Raw genomic sequence first — 23,867 nt, forward strand, 5'->3', positions numbered from 1 at the left:
AGTGTAGTACCACACAGTTGGTACATTTCTGTTGGTTTACTGCTACCCATATGCAGTACTTTGCATTTGTCAATGTTAAACTTCAGTTGCCACTTTTCAGCACATCTGCCCAACTTTTCTAGAACTTGTTGCAGTAGCATCTTGGGCAGATGTGCTGTCTTTACCCCGCCAAGCTTTTTATCATCTGCAAACTTGGACATTACGCTTGATATACCTTCATCGATATCAGTGATATCAATACACAAAACAACAATGGGTCTAGCAATGAACCCTGGGGGACTCCACTAATAACATTAGTCCACATAGAGTAGTGTCCATTTATTACCACTCTCTGCTGTCTCCCACTCAACCATCCCCTTATCCATTGTAGCAATTGCCCATAATGCCATATCCCTCCAATTAAAGCAGTCTTCCATGTGCAACAGTATCAAAAGCTTTCCTGAAATCCAAGTATATGATATCAAAATTCCATTTTTTACCATGGTAAAAAATGGTAAAATTCCATTTTACCATTTTTTGCATCCAGTTCCTTTATGACCACATCATAGTATCCAATCAAATTGCTCAGACAAGACCTCCCATTAACAAACCCATGCTGTGTCTAAACCATTAGTGCAGTCTTGTCTAGATGATCCTGCGACATTTCTTTAACCAGTGACTCCATTATTTTCCCTGAAATAGAAGTTAAATTAACAAGTGTATAATTATTTGTCACCCTTTGAACACCCTTTGTGAATTGGGGATACATTTGCACATCTCCAGTCCATGGGAACCTCCCCTGAACCTGAGGATACTCTCATAATTATGGCTAAGGGTTTGCATACTTCCCTCATGGCCTCCTTCAATATAACTGGATAGATTCCATCCACCCCAGGTGTCTTTTTTATGTTTAACTTTAACAATTTCTTCTCCACTTTGCTCTCTGTTATTACAAAATCATTTATCTCCCTGTTAGAGTTTGGTAAACTTCTGTCCTCCCCTTCCTTACAGAATTCCTTGTGTGACTGTAGATGCAAAATACTCATTCAGTTTGTCAGCTATCTGAGCAGGATCATCAACAGTCAACCACCAATATCAAGTGGACCAATCTAATTCATCCCCTTCCTTCTAGAGTTTACATAAGCAAAGAAGTCTTTATTGTTTTTCTTTGCATCCTTTTCCAAGGATTTCTCAACAACTTCAAAATAAGAAGAGCAAATACTGGCAAGTCAAATTGCTGAAAGCGTCAAATAGCTGGGTTACATGCTGCTGTATAGTTGATATAGCAAACTGCTGTTCAAGCTGACTGGAATCCCATGATAGTTATTCAATGTTGGTAACGATGGTTAGCAGAATGTATCCACAGAGAGGTTGAGGTGTATAAGGCCTTGAATGGTTTGAGAAAGATCAATACTGATGGGATTCCTTCCTGTCGCCCAGATTAATCACCTGAGGGGACATAAATTCAAATAGAGGAAAGATAGTTGTTGTCGTTGTTATTTGGTTTTTAGGAGCATTAGCAACTAAGGCCATATTGCTCCGGGGATATGTGGTGGTCATTCTCTGACCTTTCTGCATCCTCTGTATTTGGTCACAGGCTTGAACCCCGGTCTAATTAAGAAGCGTGTGCTATGCACTGCTGCTCCTGCCCACCTGGCTACAGAGGCGCCGAAAGATAGCTGTAGAATACATGTGCAGAAATTTGCCTTTAGCTGGCAGGTGATTGATTTCTGGAACAAACTTCCATTTGTCATTGTAGAAGTGGACAGCTTAAATAAATTCAAGGCACAACTAGACAAACATTTAGAGCGAATGGATAGGTGATATGGGAAGGGTTTTTTTTTTTTGGTTTTTTTTGGCTGATGCTGTATATGATGCAAGAAAGTTTGCTTTCTTTCATTATATGCCTCTATTAATGCTAATGCTAACAGCCGTTTTTCAGGTTCAGGAGCATGTACACAAACAGAAGGGCATGAGATGATAATTTGTCATCATAATAAAGCTGAAAGAAGTTCCTCTCTGACAAGGATTAGAGATGATGTTAATTCACCTTTGAGACATGTAATATCAAGAGGCACTAGTGGTAGATGACTGACAGAGGCAAGACTACATTACCAATGTGCACTATACGGAATCCCTTCTGACTGCAACTCATTATGTATAGTAACTTCAGTGGTGCTGGGACATAGCAAGCTAGAATGAACAATGGCTCTGAATCATGACAAACAGTCATTAGTGACAAAATCTGTTTTGAGTGCGTGATCACCAAAGGAACTGTGTTCCTAGTCGCTAGAGGTGGTTATGTTCACCTCTAGTGATTCCAAGTATGTCTTCAGCCTCTTCATGGCAAAGCATCCTGGAGAGGTTTAGGGAGGCCAGGGTCTCGGTTCCTATATATCGGCCTGTAGCAAATTACTTTGAGGATAGAAGCCTGGTCGTCACAGCAGGCACACGTAAAGTAGCCAGAGAAGTCATGAGAGGCTGCCTGCAGCGGTGAGTTCTAGGCCCCTATTGCTAGAATGAAGTCTTTGATGGGTAGCTAACACTACAACATGACAATGCCATCAAGTTAGCCTATGCAGATGATTTGACCGTGCTCGTATTTGGAAATTCTAGGCGTGACCTGGAGGTCCAAGCCAACACGATCCTAACTGATCTTGAATGGTGCAGCAAGCACAAACTTTAAATTTCAAATGCAGAATATTAAGTGTAAATAGACCACTTAACATCAAGCTTAGTAACACATCAATTAAAATAGTCAGGAACTACAAATACCTGGGAGTAATCCTAGATGACTGACCAAACTTTGTAGATTATGCCAAATACATTGTCCAGAAAATAAGGAAGATAACAGACCAATTTATAAAAAATCACTAAAACAGCCTGGGAAATCAAGGCATTTACTCTGAAGCTCTATTATGAGTGTATTCTCATCCTGATTATTTACTATGCTGCCAGTGCCTGGGCTAAAAGATTAACCACAGCCTGGTAAAGAGACATTTGCTCCAGGCCCAACACTTTTTCCTCTTTGTTATTTGTCTCTACGCTTGTTCTCCAAGTCAAACTGCGAAAACAGCAAACTACCAATACAGTACAAAGTGGCCTACCATTATCTATAATATCACAGAAGAAGACAAATACCAGCTAGGATAAACAACTTTACCATTAATCTACAAATATTACCAAAAGATAACAGCAGCATCATAAAAGCCATGGCCGAGGTCTGGAAAGAGGAATGGACTGGATCAGACTTGGGCAGAACTATGTTTCAGTTCTTTTTAGCAGTTAGGGTTTTTCAAAGCAGCAAATTCAACGGTTCCAGCCAGGCCTAAATCATATATTCCTGCTGACAGGGCATGGGAGCATCAAATCCAAGCTGTTCGCTTTCAGGCTCTCTGACACTCAGAATTGCTCCTACAGCCACCCAGAAACAGTGTGTCCCATAATCTACAATTGCCATCTATACCTGGATATCAGAACGGAATCTGGAGACAAATATTTACAGCTTGGAAGAAGCACCACAGCTGATCTTAAGTAAAGAGACCTTCTCTGCATTTACCAATTTTGCGGACAAGGTTTTCAAGAGAAGACACAGGATACTACACTCAACACCCAACTGAAGAAACTTGCTACCACCTTCACTCGCTGTCCAACTACTTTCTACTTCTCAAGTTCTTTGTGGGGATGCCTCAACTCTATCTCTCCGCTCTACCTATTCCCCATCCCACTCCCATAGCCCACTTCTCCCTTCTGAAACCCATGCTCCTATCAGGATTTTTTTTGGGGCCCAGGGGAAGGCTCCTCTCTAGAGGAACCTCTTCCTGGGTGTACCATCAGTGCAATGTGTGCCCTAGCATGCCTCCACGTGGATAGGGATGGGAGGCAAGGGGCAGTGAACAAACTCGTTCTATGCCCCATGGCTGCGAAGTTGCCAGGAGCCGGCAAACAACACTCAACAGAATAAACACACCACACTTACCACACTGCCATTATGGCACATGCCCCTTACAGATGCTACAGAGGCTAATGGATAGAACCCCGGAGACCACCACGAAACATGAACGCATTTTGACATTTTGTATTCAACAATGGCATATAAATTGAACACCAAAAATCACAACGTGGGGGGTGTTAATATCCTATGACAGAAAAAAATTGGGTTTGGTATTAGATTCTTCAAGTATTTCGCAGGTCAAAATTATGTTGAAATTGCATTTAGAATTTTCTTTTTGCCAGTTCTCCACCAGTTACATAACATTTTATCCCAACAGGAATTTGCATCTCCCCACCACTAATGTCACCAGTTTCTCTACAATTTATGACATGCCTCCAGCCTGCCAGCTCCTCTGGTGGGTTCATATACTAAGTGTGCATGAAATGTTAAATACTATTTCGTATACACTTAGTATATTAATATATTTATATATAGGCATACAACACTTATTATACTAATATAAAGTATACTTATTAGAGTATTTTTAACAACCAAATTTTATAATTATATTAAACATGAAAAAAGGAAACACTAAACAATGTTACAGTAAATATTTCTACTATCTTTTTAAGGCTAAACTTGGTAAGGTGCACTTCTGCTCCTGTATGACAAGCCAAATTAAAATAAAATGAAAAATAAAATAAGAAAGAGAAAAGAAAGTAACACTCACCTCCAGCAGCATGAACACAACCACTGGCCCAAGGAGATGCATGCCCATACCCACCAAAGAATGAGCACCACTTTTTGTAAATGAAAATAAATAGTAAGAACTGGGTACTCAGAAAGCTCACTCAGAAGTAAAAGTATTTTGTGATCCTCCCTTTCAAGCTCTATACTTATATATTTTAATGTTTAACACATTAATACCCAGGTTACCACTGAAATAATCAGAGATAACATAGCAAAATACAAATAGTATTATAGTACTTAAGCTATAGAGGGCAGTGGCCATAACATATTTTACTTCTTAAGTTTCAGTTCTATTCATTATTTACTATATGGTTCAGATCATATAGTAGTCAATGACTGAAATATGATCATTTTTGGAATTCACAAGTGCAGATGTCTCCTTGAAGAGATAGTGCTTGTGAATTCCCAGTTCATTCTATTTATCATTCATTTCTAAAAAGTGGTGCTTATTCTTTGATGGGTGGTGCATCTCCTTGGGCTGCGAGTCAAGAACTTATGTTGCTGGAGGGGAGATGTATTGTTTTGTCTTCCTTATTTTATTTCAGTTTATTAAATTTTATTTTTAGGTTGGCTTGATACACATCACCACATTGGTCGCTGGGTATAGTATACTCATCATATTTTCTCTGCATGTAATACAGCTGTAAAGTTCTGGGACTAACATGATGGTGTGATATTCCTAGAGCAGAAGCTTCCCCAACTCGTGGTTCCAAACATCAAGTAGCTATTGTTCAAATGTGCAGTGGCCTGCCAATGCTGTGGCTGGATGCATTAACAGCGAGCATACAGACACAGCACTTATTTTAAAGTGATTGTATTTTTGAGCAATGGCCAAATGGACAAAACTGAATGCCATACTGACACCAAGTTTTGTCAAAAACTAGGGAAATCCCTATCAGAAACACTCTGAATTAAGCAAACTGCTCATCGAATGCAACAATTTTCAGATTACATACATTTTCAAGGACAGCAAAATTTCTGAATGACCCTGAAAGAGAGAGAACAAGAGTCAGAAGTAGAAGGGAATCTCCAAGAAAGAGAAGAATGATGATATCCAGCTAAGGATCCTAGGTGTGCCAAGCCCATACTCACCAGATGTGAGCCCCTGGAGTTATTTTGATATCATTAGACACCAATCTGCCAGAATACTACTTTTTAACTCATTCAGAAGCACAATATGATCATTTTGCAGCTTCTGCCCTACTTTCTTGACCTTTCACACTTCATTTTTCTGTTCCTAAATATGAACTGAAAGTTAAGAGGTCAATACTTCAATAACAAAGCCACCAAGACAGCCTTACATTCCACAGGGGCAGAAGAATTTAGGGACTGCTTTCAAAAATTGTAACCTAGATCAGTGGCGTAGCTACCATGTAGGCAGGCGAGGTAATTGCCTCTGGGCCAGGCGTCTTTGGCTGTCTCCTGTTTTCGCAATTTTCATTAATTAAGTAGGGCCCGAACATGTTCTTTGCCTCCGGGCCTGAAAAAGGGTAGCTACGCTAGTGACCTAGATGAGGAAGTGTATAGCAGCTAAATGTGATATAAATATTTTGAGGGAGGTTGCATGTAGCATAGACAGTATTTTATTCAAATACAGAAATTTTTGATGTTGGCATAGCTGTCAAAATTTTGACTTTCGGAAAGCAGAAGATTCTATACATATATATATACAGTAAACCCCCACTATTCGCGGTCGCTGATTTAATATAAAATGAAACCTAAAAAAACTGTGAATTTTAAAGCGCCGTGAACATTTTCTGCCATAAAAATACATGGGCGTGGCTAAAATTATCTTTCCCGGTCAAAACAGCGCTCAGTGTATGGGGGGAGAGGGGTGACAAAATCGCGAGCGTGGATGTTTCTCGCTAATCCTTGTTCAGTATGTGTTATGCGCTTGTCATGGAAGGTTTTGTCGTTTGCTTTTAATTTATATGCTTATAAATTGATTTACTTACAAATATGATAAATCTACCGTTTTGCAGTGTAAAACAGACTTTTTCGAGTGTGTTAATGGAAGAAAGTGACTTTATTGTGGACAAGTTCTTTCTAACCCGTACAAAAATATGGCTACGAATAACAAGGGAAATGTGAAAAGATCAAAGAAGGTATGATGACATTAGCGAATAAAATAGAGTTATTGGATAAATTTTCTAATGGTGAAAGTGTCTCCTCAGTGGCAAAACATTATAAAATCAATGAGTCAACGGTACGATCAATCAAAAAATCGGAAGAAAAAATCCGCCGTAGTGTCTGTGAACCCCGGGGGCTCACATCTGGTGAGTATGGGCTTGGCACACCCAGGGTCCTGAGCTGGATATCATCATGCTTCTCTTTCTTTGTGATTCCCTTCTACTTCTCTCTCTCTCTCTCTCTCTCTCTCTCTCTCTCTCTCTCTCTCTCACAGGGTAACTTGGGAATTTTTTTTCTGGTGTAGCATAAGCTTCAGGCTTCCTTGCACCATATGACTATTAATAATAATAATAATAATAAAAAAATGCGCTAATTGTTTCAAAAATTTGCTCTGTAACTCGTGATGTTAAATTAGAAAAAATGGAAAAGGCTTTAAATCTGTGGATAGAAGGCTGAACTCAAAATAAAATTCCGTTAAGTTCACTCATCATTCGTGAAAAGGCAAAACTCCTTTATCAACACTTTAGCGAAACTGGTGATAGCACTGGCGGGATAAGTTTTTTAGTTAGCAAAGGCGCTGGTTTGAAATTTCTAATAAATATTACATTTAATATTAAATTGTTTCTTATTTTCATTTCGATGCCATATGCTTGCATTTCAGTATGTACTATCTGTGTTCATAGTCATATTATGAAGGTACATATAATACATACATAGACAAAACTTTAGACTAGTTTTTTCTTATATACAGTATTTCATACTTTGGAACGGAACCCCTTTATTACTATGGGAGCCATAACTCAGTATTTGCGGAATTTCTCAGGAACGTAACCCCCCGCGAATAGCGGGGGTTTACTGTATATATATATATATATATATATATTTTTTTATTATTGTTATTATTATTTATTTATTTTTTTACCAGAAAATAGCAGTAGAAAGTGCTACTGCTATATAATTTTTATCAAAAAAAGCAGATTTTTTAAAATCCAGATTTGGAAATTGAAATTGGACTTGAAAATTTCAAATCTGAAAATGATGCACTGCCAACTGATGAAATGTGACGTGCTACCTCAGCACTTATAAGAACAGTTTTCGATGGGAACTTGATACCATGTAGTCACATACAGCCACAAAGTACTTCAAAGAACAGAATCTTCTTCTTTTGTTTTAGGCTCTCCATGACATTGGAAGTAAAAATGCCCATGACCAAGTCAGAATAATTCACTAGTTTGGTCTGCCATGGTAATCAATTTCCAAAACAGAAGTGGAAGACCTGAAAACAGTTGGTAAAATAATGCAAGTAACATTCTTCAATATATCTAGGAGTACTGTAATGCTCTTAGTACATGGATGTAACTCAGATTGAAGAGGTATGTTTGGATTTTAAAATGTAAGCATAACATTTAAAAGAAACAAGCAAATTGCTTTACTCGAGCCAGAAGAAAGATACATGAACAGACTTGCTGCATGAGTGAGATTAACATGCACAGAATTAACAGCTTTTCATTTCCAATATATGTGGAAAAAGGCTGGCCACCCCTGAGTTAAGACAATGAAATTCACCTTATTTAGTGAACTTACCATCAATGCTTACTTGAAAAATAAAACCAAAAATTAATTAAACATTCATAAAAGATAATCTTAATTATTTACCTTATTAGATCCCCCCATCCTTTCAGTTTCCTGTTCTATTTCTTTTCTTACTTCATCAAAATCTGTGTAAACTTTATTTTTTGTATGTAAAAAGTTTGCCCACTCTTCTAAATGCAAAGTACCTATGTAGATATTAAAATATAGATTTAAACAAGGCTAAACACACACACACACACACACACACACACACACACACACACACACACACACACACACACACACACACACACACACACACACACACACACACACACAGAACAAGCATATTAACATTTAAATAATTGCAATTTTTTTAAAATGGTTGTTTCTTCTTGTTAAGGAGAAGAATGCTTAGATATCAATGTGAATAAGGAATTAATCAAAACATAAGAATATACGAATGCCAAATGCAAAATCAAATACAAGTGACAGGCTAAATTTTCAATCATTCTGAATATTGATGAAATCCTAATATTAATTATAGCCTGATGAATGCTAGTTACTATATCTTATTAATCTAATATTAAAAATTGATAGTGATGACAGAGATAAATAAAAATTGATATTTTAAGCAAGATGGCAGATGAACAAATGAGACTCGTTGCAGGTAAGAAAAATGCATAGGATGCATATAAATTATCAGGTGACACAGAAGACTATGGTAGATATAAACTAGTCTATAATCAAGTCACAAAGGAGGTTAGGCAAGTTAAGGCAGATTATGAGAAACCTTTGGCAAATGATGCAAAGAATAACAGCAAACACTTCTCACTTATATAAACTCTAGAAGAAAGGGGATAAATCAATTGGTCCACTTAACATCGATGGTTCAATTGTTGATGAACCTGCTGAGGTAGCTGACAAACTGAATGACTATTTTTCATCTACTTTCACATGTGAGGAAGTCTGTAGGGACATGAAGGCCAGAAGTTTATCAAACTCTGGCAGGGAGCTAAATGATTTTGTAATAACTGAGAGCAAAGTGGAGGAGAAATCGTTGAAATTGAACATAAGAAAGGCACATGGGGCAGATGGGATCTATCCAGTTATATTAAAGGAGGCAACAAAAGAAGTAAGCAAACCATTATATGAAGATATGAAGTTTTCTGACAGTGCAGACAGGCTGCCAGAGCAGGTCATGGGTCTTGATATATAGGAATTTTGTTAGTAGAGAAAAGAAGGTGATTACCCCTTTGTATAAGGCAATGGTGAGGCCATGAATTGAGTACTGCATACAGGTCTGGAGGCCACATTTTAGGAAGGATGTAGAGTTGCTAGAACAAGTACAGAGAAGGGAAACAAGATTTGTGAGGGGAATGAAGGGATTCTCTTACCAAGAAAGGCTTAAGTTCTGCTAATTGCAGCATCTGAAGACTAGGCACCTGCAAGGTGATCTGATTGGGGTGTATAAGGCCTTGAATTTGAGCAAGCTCAATGCTGATGGGATTCTTCCTCTTGCTCAGATTACTCACCTGAGGGGACATAAATTCAAATTGAGGAAAGACAGTTGTAACAAACAGATGTGCAGAAATTTGCCTTTAGCCAGCGGGTGGTTGATAGTTGGGACAAACTTCCATCTGTTGTAGTGCCTTGAATTTGAGCAAGCTCAATGCTGATGGGATTCTTCCTCTTGCTCAGATTACTCACCTGAGGGGACATAAATTCAAATTGAGGAAAGACAGTTGTAACAAACAGATGTGCAGAAATTTGCCTTTAGCCAGCGGGTGGTTGATAGTTGGGACAAACTTCCATCTGTTGTAGTGGAGGTCAACAACTTAAATAAGTTCAACGCAGAACTAGACAAACATTTGGAATGAATGGATGAGTGAAATTGGAAGGGTTTTTTTTTTTTTTTTTCAGTTGACACTATATAAAAACTTGCTTTCTTGCATGATATGCCTCTACTAATGCTAATATTAGAACAACGTTCCTTGGGAGATCTTACCCCCCCCCCCCCGATAAATGAAGTTATAGACACCACCAAAAATCTAATCCTAATATCCAATGAAAAAGAAAAACCATTACAGCAAAATAATAGCCCTACCATATCACAATACCATAGAAAACAAAATTAGGGACATTTTTTTTTGTAATACAGATATAATATTAGTTTCTTCTAGTTATTCAAAAATCAGCTCATTTTTTAAAAATCAGCAAACATGAAATAAGCGACTTAAACAATATCATCTATCTGATAAATTGCCAAGAAAAATATATTGGATCAATAACTACGAAATAAAGCCATTCAGACATATCAAACATACCGATGTATTACCAGTGTTTTTAAAATAATGAAGGAGAACAAACCAAACTTTCCATTTGTGTAAAAAATAGTACACACACCGAAAAGTTAGATAATGCAATAATCCTAATAAAAGTAAACAATTAATATAAATTACTCATAAATGAAGCTCTAGCAATTACAAAATTTAAACTACATGGTGAGAACATGCACAATGCTAGACCACATGTGAATTTTTCAAGGATATGGAACTCAGAGATCAAGTTCCCTTCACCCTCCCATGCCCCTTTCTCCCAACCGCCTCCCCACTCTACTCCTTCACTTAACTGAATAGCATCTTCCAATAATACATGGCTGATCATGTGCCACTTCCAAGTGGCACATGATCAGCCATGAAGGGGCATAAACTGAAATTGAGGAAAGTTGTAGTTGATTGCTGGAACAAACTTCCATCTGTCGTTGTGGAAGTTGATAGCTTAAATAAATTCAAGGAAGAAGCAGACAAACGTTTGGAACAACACATTCAAAAAACTTCACCTTTTTTGTAAATAAAGTGCAAGTAACCGTGTTGCAGTTTCTTTATGCTTTGCTCATTGTTAATTTGACAGCAAATGTTTTGTTTTTGTAACACCTCAGTTAAAATTCAGTAAACAGTTGGTTTCAGTATTTTCATTGGCTATTTCTTCACAGGTCTACATCGGCCTTCCTCCAAAATGGTGAATTTACTGTTGATGTGTTGTCCACATATGTAGATGTTCTCAGTCTGTCTGAGCATTGCTCATCGTCAAGATGTCTGGCCTTGAGAAACCTTTAAGATCACCCTAAAATCACACTATGATCTACTGTTGACTCACCACACACTTCCCATTGACATTCAGCCACAAAGTTTCAATTTTAATAAAAGATCTTTGATCTGAAACTATAAGTAGACATAAAGCAATTTTGCCATCCATTTTTAAAAGCCGCAACACAAGCATTCAAGTCAAAGGAATCCTATTTCGAGCACACTAATGTTGAGATTAAACTTCAAATTATTATCCTGATAAATGTTAGTCATACTGGCATATGGAGTGAGAAACATATGCACAATTAAAATTTTTTTTGGTAAACAGCTATCACACAACTAATTTATAATAAAATAAATAGTTATTTTTGTAAAGATTTGGAATTTTATTTCAATGCACATACAGTATAACAAAAAGTTAAAATTAGCTAAATGCTCACTTGACCCAAGGAAAATCTTCTGTTCAAGTCCTGTCATTTTTGTTCTTCTTGTAACCTGTGCTAGAATATCCAGCCATAAATTCTGAGACACCTCTGAATCCAATCTTTTTCATGTTTTTACTTAAGGAAGACCAAGGTACTGCATACCTTGGTCTTCTGTATGTGGAATCACACCACTCGACATTAGTAGCTTCTGCCTTTTTCTTCCACACCTTTACGTTCCAAGAAAATCAGGTGTTCTTTAGCTATCCTCATAGTGAGTCTGTTTTCCAGGTATTATTTGCAGTTGTGCTCACATATTCCTTGCAGCTACACCCAATGCTAAAACTGGTCTCTAAAAAGCAAAAAGTAAAGGTTAATCCTATCTCCAATCATTCCTGTCTCTTCCTTTCCATGTGATACTTGCACATGCATCTTTTATGATCAAGCCTATATTTATTTGTTTGTTAGTTGCTTGAATGAGTTGAAAATTATATCAATTCAACTTAATTTCTTGTATAATTCCAGAGGTTTTCAATCACTGGCCAAAGGAGTACAGAAAAATCATGGCAGAAGGCCCATAAATTTTGTCTGGTAACAACTTTGTAGAGTAGAAAGGTACAGAAGCAATATACAAAGTGTGAAAACTGCAGCAGCATTTGGTTTAATCATATGGACAGAAAGTCATATATCACATTGTTTGAAAAAAAAAAAAAAAAGCAGCAAAAAATTGGGATACTGCATAGAAAAGAACACAAGACTGGACACAAAGCATAAATTTTCACATGTGAAATTTATTAGAAAATAAAAGTTACATAGAAGGTATTTTGTTCGCTTTTGCATTTTTCAAGTAGTTTCACCCCTGAAATTTAAAAGTTTTAATTATATTTTACTATGTTGTTAGTATTAATATTTTAATCTTAATCTGTCAATATACATATTTTTAGATATTGAAGGGGAAAAAAACTTAAAAAAGCAATTTCAATTTATTTCAATTATTTCATTAATCTGAGAACACATTTAAGCAAAAGAGATCATTTAAAACAGTTTTTATAACATAAAAACAAAAAAGAAATCCTAGTTCAAAAACAAAATGTTGCAGATAATATAGTATATGCACTAATCATTGTCAACGTTTTACAGTCTTTGAAAGCAGTTACTACATAACATTACTGCGTGTTATAGGCAAAAAAAATCATCACAATTCCAAGAAATCTTATAAAAAACAAGTTTTCTTTTTTGAAATGTAACGTGGTGATCAGCGTTTCCTATTTTTTCCTGGTGGATGTCTTGGACTCTTCGGGATCACTGGTGTCTAGCATTTTCTTAATGGAGGAAGTTTTCAAAAAACTTCCTCCATTGAGCTTCCTGCTCATTTCCAAGGTGGATAATTTGTTCATTTATCCTACTTCTATTGAGCATGGTATAAATGATAACCATATGCCAACATCTCGTGTTTCATGCTAAATTACACACTGTAGTCATTTTATCAACAACATCCACATCCGATTTGGTGTTGTTGTAGTTTGAGGTAATCTCAGGCTTACCTGAATCTGGGTCAATGGCTTTAACAAAATGCATACCTGAAATCAGTATAAAATTTTCCCCTTTAATTGGAATATGTGACACTATCGCACAATCAGTGTCAAACTCAGAAAAGTTAGACTTCTCTTGTCTGTTTCTAGTGGCAATGAACTCAAGCAGAAGCTGCAGCTTATTTTTCCATAATGTACCAATGTATGATGCTGGCTCTGCTTTGGACAAAGTCAGGCACAAGCTTGAGAAATTAATGGCCCCACAGACTGGTAGAATTAGTCCAGTCAGCAAGCAGTTCATAAAATATTGGGCCTCACTGGAAAGAACAGTCACTGATCTGTACATACAAAATGAAGTGCTAAGTGAAAAATTAGAAGCTAAAGAAGCAGAGTATCAAACCCAGAAGCAACACTCAATGACATATGCCTAGGCATTAGAGGGGCTCCCACCAAGGACTAAAAATCAACAAGCCACCAACCATGACTACTCACCAGAAGAAAGGAGGAAAATGTAGTTATAATAATGCCTACAGAGGACAGGAATCTACTCTAGTGAGGCCTAATACACAAGTACTACAAATGAATGAAATTTGGCCATATATCCCATGCTTGTTCTCAAAAAGAGAGCACTTGTGGACACTGCGCCATCAGAGGCCACAATTACAACGCGTGCAAGAAAACACAGGCGGCAAAATGTGCCAACTGTAAATCTGTTGGGCTGGCATATAACCATTCCATGAGGGATCCTAAGTGCCCTGTCTATATTAATCATCTAAAACAGAAAACAGATTATGGATATTCTCCATAATCACAATAATGACCAGGCTTTGAAGTTCTTACAGTAATGCCCAGCATGCTCACACAGTGGTAGATCAGCTGAGAATAATTATGAAAGAAAATCAAATAGACATAGCTTGTATCTAGGAGCCCTACACTAATGGTGGCAGGGTTCAGGAATATCCCATAAACTATACAATAATAGAAGCCTCCATAGACACTATGTGGGCAGCCATTGTAATCAAAAATAGGAACATAACACTAAGATAAACAGTCTATATATCCCACTGGCAGTCTGTTCACAGATTATCTCTGGGATAATTCCATAATACCGCATTTCTTCGATTATAAAATGAAGCTTAATTTCCGTACCACCAACAGAAAAAAAGCTTTGATTCTAAGAAAAAATAAATAAATACAATAAAATGCTAAAATAAATCTAACAAATATTTTTATTATAATAGAATTCAATTTACTAAATAGTATTTATCAGTAGGTATGTTATTCAACACTTTCTTCTGAATATTCTGAGCCGTCGATATCTGCATCTGAATTAATATCAGAGTCTACTTCACATTCAGGGTCAGATTCTTCTGAGCCATCGTTATCTTCATTATCCCATAATATATCATCTTCTGAGCCATCGAGAACTTTGGTGATGCAACATTTTTTAAATGAGTGACGCACTATTCTTTCTGGGATTAGCTTTAAAACTGTTGATACCCATTCTGCCAATTTTGCTGCCGGAGCTTTCTTAATTTTTCCGGAAGGTGTCAGCAGAAGGTTGTCAGTCAACGGCCAGGATTCATATTCCTTTCTCAAGTAATCCTTAAATGGTTTGTTGACTGAAACGTCAAATGGCTGCAGTTGGCTAGTCATTCCACCAGGAATCACAACCAAGTCACCATGTTTTTGCACGATTTTATTTTTGATTCATTCGGACAAATGTCAATGAAATGTATCAAGTACTAGCATGCTAGGTGGGTTACGAAGACTTCCAGGATGTCTATTCCACACAGCATTTAGCCAGTCTTCCAAAAGCTCTGCCGACATCCAGCCATTTTTTTGTGCACGCACAATAACATCTTTGGGGAAAATTTCATTCTTCGGTACGGTTTTTTGATTTAAAATTAAATATGGTGGCAACTTTCAACCATCAGCAGTGATACGCTGCTTTTCGTAGCCCATGCTTATAATCTTGATTTCTTTAGTACCTTTAGCGGTGACGGTGTAATTTCGAGGCATACTGAAGAAGACTGGGGTTTCATCAGCATTTCCAATTTGACTAAACCCATAGTTTCTTTTTTTTCCTTAATTTCATCACTGGTTTCTGAAAGTTAATCTGCTTCTGTTGAAAGTCTGCAGGAATTTTTTGACAGATAGATGTTCAGCACCTTAACGATAATTTGCTACGACGCATGAGTCTGTTGCACCTGCCGTGACTGCCTTTAAAAATTATTTTCTCTATTCTGAGGGACTTGGCAATTTCTTCAAATTTAAATTGCATGAAAGTCTGCAGGAATTTTTTGACAGATAGATGTTCAGCGCCTTAACGATAATTTGCTACGACGCATGAGTCTGTTGCACCAGCCGTGACTGCCTTTAAAAATTATTTTCTCTATTCTGAGGGACTTGGCAATTTCTTCAACTTTAAATTGCATGGCTTGTCAAGTGATGGGTAATCCTTTTGCGCATGTCTCCATTATAAAATGTATCGCAACTTCATCGACTTGTGGAAATCTTCCTTTCTTAGGCCGTGTAAAGCACTTGGTTGTTGCTTTGCACGAAAATATGGAATTGCAATCATTTCTCCAACGATGAACATTTACTTTACTAATGTCAAAATGTTGACCCGCAGCTCTATTTCCATGTTCTTTTGCATACACAATAACTTTTCGTTTCAATGCGGCTTCACAGTGCAATATTTTTGACATTTTAATGTGCAATAAGGGATCAAAATGAACGAAATACAGTAACTCCACTATAATGAAATAACGGTGGCTTCACATTTCGAAATGCACGTGAAATCACCCACACCACTTTATTCTCTAATGGAATTGGAGAATGCGATAATGGTCAAACTTGGAGGCAGGGTTTCCGCGTAAAAACAAAACGTGTGGTGCTGTGTGCAAAGCATGGGAAAATTAAAAAAAAAAAAAAAAAAACTGTGATTGTAAGACATCATCGATTCTAAAACGCACCCTGTTTTTAGAGACATTTATAGGGGAAAAAAAGTGCATCTTAGAATCAAAGAAATACGGTATATCAATATAATATCAGTGTGAAAACACCATAGACAACTCTTAAATGAAAACTACAATAGTAGTATAAAAGGGCATCATTTCAACTGTATCTCATATTGTGCTCATCCTTCACAATGAGTTACCATGTATTGCACTGCCTCGAATAAGTAACACTTCACTAATAGAGAAGACTTGTTTATTCTCATTGGGCACCACCACCCATACGGCACCTTTTCAAGGCCTGGTATTGCAAACATGACAACCGGGTTATCATGTTTACAACACCAGGCTACCTGCCCACCCACCGATGAAAGGCCAACAAGCCTTGAAATGGTTTGATTTCTGGGTGGTGATGCCCAATGAGAATAAGTAACAATAGTCTTCTCTATTAGTGAAGCAATAATGGTAACTCATTGTGAAGGAAGAGCACAATATGAGATACAGTTGAAATGATGCCCTTTTACACTACTATTGTAGTTTTCATTTAAGAGTTGTCTATGGTATTTTTACACTGATATTATATAGATAAATATACTCTTAAATATATTATGCCTAGCTGCATTCAGTCTTACTTAAATAATATATCAATGTATTCTAGACCTAACTCAAGACCAACCCCATCTACCCAATACATTGAAACGGCTCTGAACCAGCTTCCTGGCAGCAAAATTTTAATATTAGTGGACTCAAACTGCAGATTTCCCCTATGGCACAAGGTCAAGGTGTTTGTTTAATTGTGGTCTCCAGGTTTTCCCCTATGTACCGCTGTAGCATCTGAAAAGGCAAAAGGCCAAGGCCAGCAAGTGTATATATCAATTGTATGTATGTAAGTATGTGTGTTGAGTGCCAGCACCTGGTGACTTTGCAACCAGGGGGCAGGGGACACCAGGTCCCCTGCCCCTTGACTCCCAACCTTGGCCACAAGAAGGTGCGCCATGGTCCACTTTCTACTTGAGACACTTACTGGGGCTATTAGGCAAGCCTGGGAGCCCCGAATTTTCAACTGAATGGAAGATAGGAAACAGAAGGTTTAGTTAGGGAGATGGGAGGGGGAGGGAAAGAAGATAGAAGAAGGGGAAGAAGAAGAAGAATAAGACATCCCCGAATGTGAAGAAGTTAGAAAAGAAAGTTTAAAGTGCAAGACAGAGAAACCATTAAAATAATTATTTACATAACAGAATAAGTTATTACCACTGCACACTTAGCAGAAGTCCGAAGCTCGTGGACTAACTTGTTAACAAAGCCAAAGCACTTCATAGTGCAAGCCATTAATATTAATAAATGTTCTTGTTTATACTACTGTACGACCACCAAGAAAGTGGAATTTACAATAATCATCAATACAAATGTTAATCATATTTACAAGTCATGGACTTAAACCCCAGTCCACTCAAAGAGCACGTGCTACTGCACTCACACTCCCGACCACTCGGCTACATCGGGCCGTCATTACTAAATCTAAACTTATATTACACATATACAGTGGTTGCCCGTGCCAATACCATGGTAAAAATAACTTGACAACTGTAAAGGAGAACTATCCCCTACAACTAGAAACCCTTGTAATGTAAGCCATTAAAGAACAATGTCAAACTTATAATACAATATACAGCAATTACAAAGATACGTATCAAGATAAAACATCAGTAATGACCAGTTGTGAAGGGAGAACAATCCCTAATATTTTAGGCAAGACAACAGTGTCAGTTCCAAAATATTCATCATCATTCAAGAGGAGTGTTTCCATTTACAATGGGTTTCCTCAGCCTACAAGTTATTTCTTGTTAGGAATTTTTTCCCGCCATAAAGTGCGGTTAGCATTAGCATTAGTAGAGGCATATGATGCAAGAAAGCAAGCTTATGCAGCATCAGCCAAAAAAAAAAAAAACACTTCCACTTCACCCCTCCATTCTTCCGAAATACCTGTCCAGCTGAGCCTTAAATTTATTTAGGCTATCAACTTCCACAACAAGGGATGGAAGTCTGTTCTACCAACCAACTACCTGCTGGCTAAAGGCAAATTTCCGCACATCTATCCTACATCTGTCTTTCCTCAATTTGAATTTATGCCCTCTCAGGTGATTATTCTGAGCAAGAGGTAGTATCCCATCAGCATTGAGCATGCTCAAACCATTCAAGGCTTTGTACACCTCTATCAGATCACCTCACAGGTGCCTAGTCTCCAGACACTGCAATTTGCAAAACTTAAGCCTTTCTTCGTAAGAGCAACCCTTTGTTCCGTTCACTAACCTTGTTTCCCTTCTCTGTACTTGTTCCAGCAGCTCTACATCCTTCTTGAAATGAGGCCTCCAGACCTGTATACAGTATTCAAGGTGCGGCCTGACCATTGCCTTATACAAGGGAATAATCACCTCCCTATCGCTGCTAGAAAAATTTCTGTATATCATTGATAAGACACCATGAGCTACTCTTGCAGCCCGTCTGCACTGCTCAGAGAACTTCATATTTGCCTGCACAATTACCCCCAGGTCCTTTTCATTCTCTACCACTGTCAGTGTAGTACCACAGAGTTGATACGTTGCTCTGGGGTTGCTGTTTCCCATATGTAGTACTTTACATTTGTCAATGTTAAACTTCATTTGCACCTCTCAGCCCATCTGCTCAACCTTTCCAGATCCTGTTGCAGCAGCATAGCGTCAGTAGCGTCCTTAACAACCCTGCCAACCTTTGTATCGTCTGCAAACTTGGACATTACGCTTGATATACCATCATCAATATTATTTATAAATACAGAAAACAACAATGGACCCAACACTGAACCCTGAGGGACTCCACTAATAACATTAGTCCACGATGAGCAGTGTCCATTAATTACCACTCTCTGTCTTCTGCCACTCAACCATCCCTTTATCCATAGCAACAATTTGCCACCAATGCCACACTGCTCCAATTTGTGCAGCAGTCTTCCATGTGCAACAGTATCAAAAGCCTTTCTAAGATCCAAATATATAATATCAACGTTATTCCTTGTATCCAATTCTTTTGTGACTACATCACAGTATCCAATCAAATTGGTCAGGCAAGACCTTCCCTTAACAAAACCATGCTGTGTCTGAGCTATAACTGAATTCTTGTCAAGATGATTCTGCAGTGCTTCTTTAACCAGTGCTTCCATTAATTTTCCTGGAACAGAAGTTAAACTCACAGGTCTATAATTACTTGTGTCAGCCTTTGATCCTCCTTTGTGAATTGGGGTTACATTTGCACATCTCCAGTCTGTGGGAACCTCCCCTGAGTCCAAGGAAGCTCTCATAATTATGGCTAACGGATTGCTTACTTCCTTTGCTGCCTCCTTCAATATAACTGGATAGATCCCATCCACCCCAGGTGCCTTTCTTGTATTTATCTTCAACAATTTCTCCTCCACTTTACTCTCAATTATTACAAGGTCATCTAGCTCACTGCAAGTGTTTACTTCATCTATGGCATTCCCCTTCCTGAATAACTCCTCATGTGTGAATGTAGATGCAAAATATTGATTTTGCATCTCAAGGTGTCAAGGTGTCTTGGTCGGTTAAGCCTCGGGCTGTCATGCACTCCTGTACTCCATCCATCCATGTCCTTCTAGGTCTTCATCTTCTCCTTCTTCCAGGAGGTATCCATTCCAGGATAGAGTTTGGATATCTGTTTTCTTGCATCTGTTTTGCATGTCCATACCATGTTAGACGCTTTTCTTTGATGGTGTCAATAATAGTCTTTTTCACTTCCATTTTTTCCCTTATGTCTTCATTCCGTTTTCTGTCTCTTCTAGAAGTTCCTGCTGAGCGTCTCCAAAAATCCATTTCTGTGGAGAGCAATTTGTTTTCCGCTCGCCTATTCAATGTCCAGGTTTCCGCTCCATACAATAGAAGACTTTGTACAATCGTTTGAAATATAAGTTTCTTTGTTTTATTTAGGATATTTTTGCTCCACAGAACAGAGTTTAACATGCCGATAGCCTTTCAGCCATCTGTAATTCTCTTATTGATCTCTGTTTGGAATGATCCCAAATATCTGAATTTATCGACTTGTTTGATTTTAAAACCTGCAATATTTAGAACGTGTCCTGGCCCTGAAGACAACATTTCAGTCTTGCTAAAATTGATTTTTAGACCCCATTGTTTATATTCCTCAAACAATTGATGACATGCATACTTTGCATCTTCTAAGTCTTGTGCTATCACCACCTGATCATCTGCAAAAAGTAAATTGTGAATATAGGTGTTCTTATTAATCGGCAATCCCATTTTATTACATTTTTTTGACCAGGATCTTAGGCAGATGTCGATATAAATTTTGAAAAGTGTTGGTGACATGCAAAAACCTTGTAATAAGCCTTTTGAAGTGTGGAATTCAGGTGACAAAGCTGATCCCACTTTAATTCTGCATCTATTATTCCTGTAAATTGCCTTAATAATGTTAATCAGTTGTCCATCAATATTTGCCTCTTTTAGTGCTTCCCATAAGAGTTTTCTTGGAACACTGTCATATGCCTTTTTCAAGGTCAATGAAAATCAAAGATTTTTCTTCCTTTTGATTGGCATTTTTCAAGGATCTGTCGTACCGTTGAGATATGATCTATACATGACCTCCCAGCTGAAAAAACACTTTGTTCTTCTGATACCTCAATTCGGGCTTCTAAATGGTTCCTGATCCATTTTCCAGGGATCTTTAACAGCGGGTTCAGGATGCTCATTCCTCTGTAATTTGAACAGCTTTTCCGATCGCCCTTCTTATAAATTGATGTAATATATCCTGTTATCATTTCTTTCGGTATTTCTTCTCCTCTCAGTATACTATTTAACAGTTTTTGTATCAGAACAGCCACTCCTCTTCCTCCATATTTCAGAAGTTACATGTAAACTCCTCCAGGTCCAGATGATTTGCCATTCCTTCCTTCCTTCCTTCAGCAGGAGTTCCACTTCCCTAACAGAAACCTTTAAGCCTGAGTCTTCTACACCAAAATCCTCCATCGTCTTGAACTCAACTCTTCCCGGTCTTCTTTTAAAAGTCCTTCATAGTACTCAGTCCAGCCTTTCAAAGGTATTAATTGCAAACCAGCATTGTGTTTATTCTGTTTTCTCAAGTCTTTAAGGACCTTCCACAATTCCGCTGATTGCTTGAAGCCCAGTTTGCTATTAATAGTTGCGCATTTCTTTTCCCATTCTTCATTTTTCGCTTCTACTACCAATCGATTGGCTATTTTCTTTTTTTCAACATAAATGTTCCTATATGCATCATTCTTATCACCCAGCCATTTCTGATATGCAAGTTTCTTTTCCTCTACAGCAGCTCTTTCTTTCTCTGTAATCCAGGTCTTTTTTGGTCCTTGGCTCTTCTTTTTGCCTAGGATTTCATGAGCTATTTTTTTAACAGTATTTTTTAAATATTCGTAGATTTCTTCAGTATTACCTTTTATCTCTATGTTAATTGCAGCATCCAGTCTCTGGGTGAAGTTGTTTCTAATGCTGTCGTCCTGGAGTAGGTCAATGTTAAATTGATCCACTTGTAGCATTTCTTGTTCCCTGCATTGTTGGTTGTCCACACATATTTTCTTAATCCAGTTCCACCTCAATGTTGTTTTAACAAGAAAATGGTCAGATCCACATTCAGCTCCTCTATAAACTCTGACATCTTTCAATACATATGTCCCTGAATGTTTTGAAATAATGTAATCTATAACTGATCTAATTTGTCTTGTCTCCTGTGACCAAGTATATTTATGGATATCCTTGTGTTGGAAAAATGTATTGTTTATTCTCAAGTCGAACTGCTCACAAAGTTTGCATAGTCTATCTAGTTCCAAACTAACACAGTCCAAAACCTATGAGAGGGAAGTCAACTAAAGATTCAACCTTGTATGTATCTTACAATTCATAATTTACAATCTTCAAGAACAGAGTATCAAGTAAATAAAGTCCTAGGAGATGTTCATACTCATAATCCTTACACATAGGCACTCTACCAAACAGTCTGCATCAGTTCCCAAACTCAAACAGTCCAAAACTTTTAAGAGAAATATCCATTAACTATTCAGCTTCACACATAACTCTGATGCTACAGTCCTTAATGCAGAATACCAAGTATACAAATCCCAAAGAGACGATCTAACATATGAAGACATCAAAAGAGTGCTATCAATATTCCAATCTATGTTAGCACAATAAAATACTCCTACCTAAAGTCTTTTAGGACATGAAAAAATCAACCAGAACAAGTTCAGGGAGTAATAAATTATTACTCAAACATATTACATTAATTTGTTCAAGACCCAGAACAAGTAGCAGCACAGAATTTTTATGTACCCAAAAAGGCAGTCCAACCTATTCACAATATTTACAGTAAAGAATGATAATAAGATCTGTAAAATCAGAAAAATCTTAAGATCAAAACAACTATTTAACATAAGTATAAACAGCAATTTAATAATGTTGTCAAGCGAGAAAACCAAAGTAGGCAGTCAACACCACTAAAGTACACGTAGCCCTCGATTTACATCGGGGTTATGTTCCTAGGGGGGGCAGGTGAAAATGGAACCCTTTATATAATGGAGTCAATCGGAAATCACAGGATTAAGTTCTGGGCACCAAAATTTTTTCCTACCAATTTGCACTGTTTTATTGTATGAGCATTCTTCATAGTTGTAGTAATAGTTGATGGAGGCATATTCATAGCCCTACAAACATTAGGGAGGCTTTCACCAGATTCCATCCTCTGAATATTGCATTAGGATTCAATGAACTTCTTTTATCAGCATTTCTTTATTCTATTAAATTAAAAACTTTATAACACGATTGGAAAAAACTGCACACGGATATCACTATTATTATTATTTAATTTATTAATAGCACAATTAATAAAAAAATGTTAGCGTAATAAATCTCCAACACGTGTAAATTGCGTAAACAACAACCAAATGAATGCTTCACCGCATGGATCTTTATCACACGCATCCATGAGTGGCTACTTTGAGGGCGGGAATCTTTCTCTTCTCTGATACGGATGTGCTAATTGCTGATTGGCTCAGATTGTCCTAAATCACGCGAAGAGTGCATGATACATAACACAGTATGATGCCGATAAATTTTGTCTGACAATTTTAAACTTTCAATTTATAAAAAAAATTGCAAAAAAAAAAAAAAAAAAAAATTTGCAAAAATAAATAAATAAATATAAAAATGGCTTTGTGGTTAGTGATTGGTGCTATTGTGAATCGGCCCAAATCGGACCAGCACAAAATGAGGGCTACATATTTAGCCATTAATCTAGAAATAGCAATCAATTATTATTCTCCTCCTCTTACGGAATACCTTATCAGCAAAATTTGTCAGAGCCCCAAAATTTTCTTTATTTTCAACAAGTTTTGGGAGTTCAAATTCATCATAAACATTAGTTAACATCTATAATTCATACCTATAATCAACATAGTAATTACACTC

At 37.3% G+C, this 23,867-nt stretch overlaps 1 protein-coding gene across 1 annotated transcript in view; it reads right to left on the reverse strand.

Moving 5' to 3' along the window:
- Positions 1-23,867, reverse strand: part of Drp1 (dynamin related protein 1) — a 217,632-nt gene that overhangs the window by 137,197 nt on the left and 56,568 nt on the right. Inside the window, exon 3 of the mRNA XM_090368989.1 lies at positions 8,450-8,571. Coding sequence (XP_090225115.1) covers positions 8,450-8,571 — 122 coding nt within the window. The remainder of the gene's footprint in view (positions 1-8,449; positions 8,572-23,867) is intronic.

This window comes from Mastigoproctus giganteus, chromosome 2 (genome assembly GCF_048544385.1).
Source record: "Mastigoproctus giganteus isolate SK-2022 chromosome 2, ASM4854438v1, whole genome shotgun sequence".
Classification (NCBI taxonomy): Eukaryota; Metazoa; Arthropoda; class Arachnida; order Uropygi; family Thelyphonidae; genus Mastigoproctus; species Mastigoproctus giganteus.